Consider the following 5,346-nt stretch of genomic DNA (forward strand, 5'->3'; position numbering starts at 1 on the left):
GATAAGAGGAGGAAGATGGATGGATGGATGTTTTATCAGCATCTCAAAGGTTTTTTATGTTAAAAGTAACTACAACTGGTAGTGCAGTAAAAATAACAATATTTCAGAACTGTACTCAAAAACACAAGTTACTCTCTTTGTCTGTTGTGTGTATTAGTTATTTTTTTGTATTTTCACCACAAACACATACTAATGAGTACGCACCATGTACGCACAATATAAACTAAATACTGAAACTGGATATGTAGTATTTAGCAATGAGATGGACATTTTCATCTGTTTTTAACCTGTTACCACTCCAGTAACATTTGCCTAAAAGGCCTATCCAAGGCATACCCAAAGTCAACTGAAAGCTGTTCTTGAACCATTGGGATGGATGCATGGTTTTGATCTCTTTTGAAAGGTAACACTCTGAAGTTTCTTCCCCAACAGTCAGAATCACTGTTAGTGCTGAGTGTGAGTAATATAAGTTTAAACACACTGAAGTAGGTTTTTATTTCCATCTGAATATTTTTTTGCAAAGAGATGCCTGCAGATGACTATAGCTGGGACGTATGAGCTAGAAAACACAATGGAACCACAGCATGGAGCCTAACCTAGTCCAAGTTCAAATGTGATAACAATACCACAGAAAATGAATATTTTACGCATGTTTTTCTAAGGGTATGTCGAGGCGCTTTCCAAAAAAGGCCATTTGGAGACCCATGGTAACCATGGTCACATACCTAGGCTGTGTAAAAATGTGTGTTCATAATTCAAACTAAAGATTATTTATGTCGATATACAGTTATCTATAAGTTATTTCACCATTATTCACTTCCCTAAAGTCTCCAAAACTCCCAAAAACCACACTTTGCATTCTACGCACGGACGCGGCAGCAGACTCGCAGTGACTTCCGTGTTGTGTCTGTAAATCTAACCCCTGAAGCTGTATATTGTCATTTTCGTAATGTCATTGGCTATACGAAGCGTCAGTCATCAGAACGATCGGTTGCAATTGGCTCGAGCTTTACACGAAAGAAGAGGGGCGGGCACTTTCCTTCAACGCGGCCTCTCGTTGGCTATTATAGGCTGTAGACAGAACATGGAAGCTCCAATGGGTCAAGTGAGGTGTCAATCGAAAGGTCAGAGTGCAGCCGCCATTTTGAGACACAGAGACCATCAATGTTTACATGCAAACTGGAGTTACGTTGGAAAATACATAAATAATTAGGCATATCTGCCGGCTAATTTGAAATGATGCAACAGCAGTCCGTGGGTATTTATGGACGTAATAATGTGTTTTGGACTAAATATTTGACTGGATTGGATCGTCTGGACGTTTGCCAATGTAACAAGAGCGTTTCTGTCTGAATATTATCGATGCTGGATTATTATGAGGCTTCATTGGTGAGTTGCCTCGATATTGTAAATGTTTGTTGGTTGGTTGGTGGTCTGACAGAGGCGTTGATTGTACCTGCTGTTGTGATTGTATCTTGAAGTGGTTTGCATAAATCGAATCACAAGAATCTTAGCTTTCCAAAGATATGTCGCATCAGTACCTACCTATACACAGCAGTTGTGTACATGACACAGGTGTACACTTAACATCCATACTGTTTGACTTTGACTTTTAGTATCATTTGGAAGTAACATGTACTTGTACTCAGCGGTTGAGTGAGCGTTGGTCTTCATCTTCTGTGTGTTTTATAAAGCTGGCGGTGTTGGGGGCCTGCCGGTGTCATGGTGCTGCTGAAGCTTGTCTGTGCAGCCGGACCGCTGCCGCCAGCAGGAAGCAGCTCGTCCAGCTGCAACAGGAGGTGAACAACTCCATCTCACCACTACACCTGTTACAAGCTCCCCCCTCTTCCTCTTCTTTCTCTAAACTAGTGTTAATAGTTACATTTTATTTTACCCTATTTACCTTGGGTAAGTGTGTGTGTGTGTGTGTGTGTTCCAGCTGGATGCTCAGTGTTCGAGGAGAGAGGAGGCGTCAATGGTCGCGGATGCTTTCCGCATCGCCTTCGAACAGCAGCTGAGGAAACGAAGTGATCACTTCCTGCTGCTGGCCGACGCCAACATCCTGAAATCCCACCGCTGCAAGGCCGAAGGCAAGTGTGCTCCCAACGCACAGAGCGCTGCATCAGACCAGACCGGAGGGGAGGGGGGCCAGGGGGGCCGGGGGTCCTGTGCACAGGCTGGGAACTTCTAACACTGATTCACGTACTTGTACGGTCCTGAGAGACACGCGTGTGTGTGTGTGTGTGTGTGTGTGTGTGGTTTTTACACGCTGTAAATAGTGATCGACTTTTATTAATGAAGCGTCTTTCTGGACTTCCGGCCGCTTTCAGATCTTGACATTAAGGCGAGACACTACAGGCAGAGTCACTTTAGAGATTTTGGGCTGTTTTGCTTCTTTCAGACTAGAGGAAGGAAAACTTTCAAAATACACATTTATGTGTTTATTTTACTACTTTGTCTGTTTGTTCTGTAGATTTCTCCTAAATTCACCAAAAGTTACCATTATATAATGTCTCATTTGCATATTCAATTTACATTTTTAGGAAACTTGTAACACAATAAATCATGGTGTTAATGTGAGTGATGAAGTGGTGAAATTTGATGGTGATATCTATGAGTTCATGTGTTGACTCTATTCACCTGTAGAGTCTCTAAATGTGTGTAATGTAACTAAACGTCTCTTTAAAGGACGTTTCCTCTCATCAACTCACTTCAGCAGCTCTTACATACAGCAGACTTTACACTCTCACTGCTCTGTGTGTGCTGAAGGTTACCACAGAGCGCTTTGTTCACACATCACTCACACACTCATTTAAACTACATTCTGTTACTGGAAACCTTTTGTGATGCAAAGACATATCTCTGTCCTCTCTGTAAAAACCTTTGACTCTAATAAGTCAACAAAATAAAACAAGAATTTTGAATCTGGCTTTATCCAATGTTCAGATTTCTCTTCTGGAAAATGATGCAAACTAGCCCATATTCAATAAGATGACGCCTCATTTAAATATTGAAACATGACATTTCAGAAAACTAGCAATACAAAAATATAATTGTCCTCATGTAAGTATCAACTGGGGAAGTTTCATGGCGATGCTTGTTAGTTAAACATTGTACCTTATTCACCTGTAGTGTAAATCACAGACTCACTACAACACGACACACACTTGGAACTCAAGTCGATCGAATTGAATTGATTTATGATTTCAATGTTTGTGTACAGAAAAACCTCTTTCCTCTTAAATGTGGACGGATCACAGAAATGTTCAACCAGAAAGAAGGATTCTCCTCACGGTACGGAGTCCAGATATCATTTGTTGAAGCCGAGGATTCACACTGTCCCTGGCTCATGAAGCTACGAGTGACCTGATCTTACTGCCTCATAGTTCTCAGTTACTGGAACCATCTTTTTCCTCCAGGTGCTACCAGAAGTCCTCTGATCAGTGTGAGCCAGAGGTTGAGAGGATTGCTGCCGTCCAAGATGCCCGATGATCTTATAGAGACTCTCTACAGACTGCTGGACTTGGTTAGTACCTCCTCTTAACATCTGTAGGCCGGTTATCTAGAGATCACTTGACATTAACAGTTCCTTGTTAATGTCGAGGCCTCGATCTGCTTTAAAACAAACTAGTTCACACCACGTGTTGTCCGTCTGAAATCAGAAGTGTTTCTAAGTGTTCTGAATGCAGAAAGGCCTGTCGTCATAGACGGGCGAGGGCCCATCGGGACATCTGAACCCATCTGTTTGCGATCTAAAACATCAATTCTCCCGTACCTTTAAGCATGAACTCTAAACCACCTTTCACACTGACAATTGCTGTTCTGTGTCCGTCTTGTGGTAAAGTTAGTTTTTTATTGAGCTAAAGTTTCATTCATGAAGCCGTTATCATTAGTCATTGCCGCTGTGTTTCCTGCTGCAGCTGAACGACAAGGACGAGGCCCTGGCCCACCAGAAGAAGGTGAGCATCATGTTAGCCCACAGTGCAGAGGAGCTGCAGAGACGGTTGCATCTAGATTCACATCGCGGGCCATCGGACCCATCAGAGAACCACAGCCGGTCTCGGCAAACGTCCGACGCACCGGAGTCTAAGATGCAACCACAAGTCCCACTGGAGTCTAAGATGCAACCACAAGTCCAACTGGAGTCTAAGATGCAACCACAAGTTCCACTGGAGTCTAAGATGCAACCACAAGTCCCACTGGAGTCTAAGATGCAACCACAAGTCCCACTGGAGTCTAAGATGCAACCACAAGTCCCACTGGAGTCTAAGATGCAACCACAAGTCACACCGGAGTCTAAGATGCAACCACAAGTCCCACCGGAGTCTAAGATGCAACCACAAGTCCCACTGGAGTCCAACGTCCAAGCTCGGCAACAGCTTCAGCTGCTTCAGCCAGGACAACCGCCGAGTCTGTCAGAGTCAAGGACTGAACCGCAGGAGCTGGCGGACCCGTCGCAGTCTGACATCCAGCCACCGTCTAACCACAAGAGCCACGAGTCTGAAATCCAACAAACGGATCAACAAGAGTCCTGATCCACCTACAGGATCTACCTGGACTCCATGGCTCGTGGCCAAAGACGCAGTTGTGCCGGTTTGCTTCCAGAAGAACTGGGGAAGAATTTTTGCAGGTGTTTTTTTTGTTGTTTAATTTCTTTTTTCATCTGTGGAACAAGTGAACGAAACCATGTTTGGGCTGATACAGGACTGGAACCTAAAGCACTCAAGGATATTTGTTCTTTGACTTGTACTTTTTTAAAATCTATGTAGAAAGAGAGAACATGTTGTTGCTAAATGTACAGATGTTCTAAAAATGTTGGTGGTGTAAATTATTCCTCTTAGTTTAGTCAAAACATCTCTATCTACCTAATGGCATCTGTGAGTCATCTGTAGCCACATTTGAATGTACACAAAGTGTGACTGATATTACAGACACTAACAGGGGGCAGGGCCCCCGTCATAATCGTAACATACTTAATACCTTTGTACTCTTAGTTGTCATTTGTTTTCTAAAACTTAAAAAGATTAACAGAAACTTAATTTATTTTGGATCACGATGAGCGTGTTCATCTCTTACATACGGTCTATGGCTGGCACCTCGGGTCACATGACACCTTCTAGTCGCCCTGCTCTGTTCTCAATTGAACCAAACTAACTGTCGTCATACTTTCTAAGCTTAGCGTCACTTGACTATGTGGACTGACTCAAGTATTTCTCCATGCTCGCCGGTTAGCTAGATGGCGAGTAAGCAAAGGAGTGTAGGAGTCCCTGGACCCTCCCTTGAGAATCACTGCTTTACTTTTCACGTAGTGAGCTCAACCGTGAGGCGCTTTCAAAAACCAAACTA

General features: G+C 43.2%; 1 protein-coding gene across 1 annotated transcript in view; it reads left to right on the forward strand.

Annotated features, from left to right (window-relative positions):
• ccdc125 (coiled-coil domain containing 125) overlaps positions 1–5,043 on the forward strand; it is a 14,077-nt gene extending 9,034 nt beyond the window's left edge. The window contains 6 exon segments of the mRNA XM_076078159.1: positions 1,695–1,799; positions 1,940–2,090; positions 3,420–3,526; positions 3,921–4,084; positions 4,332–4,411; positions 4,414–5,043. Coding sequence (XP_075934274.1) covers positions 1,695–1,799; positions 1,940–2,090; positions 3,420–3,526; positions 3,921–4,084; positions 4,332–4,411; positions 4,414–4,535 — 729 coding nt within the window. The 3' untranslated portion in view covers positions 4,536–5,043.
• Positions 5,044–5,346: the final 303 nt, after the last annotated feature.

This window comes from Anarhichas minor, unplaced genomic scaffold (assembly GCF_050575085.1).
Source record: "Anarhichas minor isolate MPS153535 unplaced genomic scaffold, ASM5057508v1 ptg000063l, whole genome shotgun sequence".
Taxonomy (NCBI): Eukaryota; Metazoa; Chordata; class Actinopteri; order Perciformes; family Anarhichadidae; genus Anarhichas; species Anarhichas minor.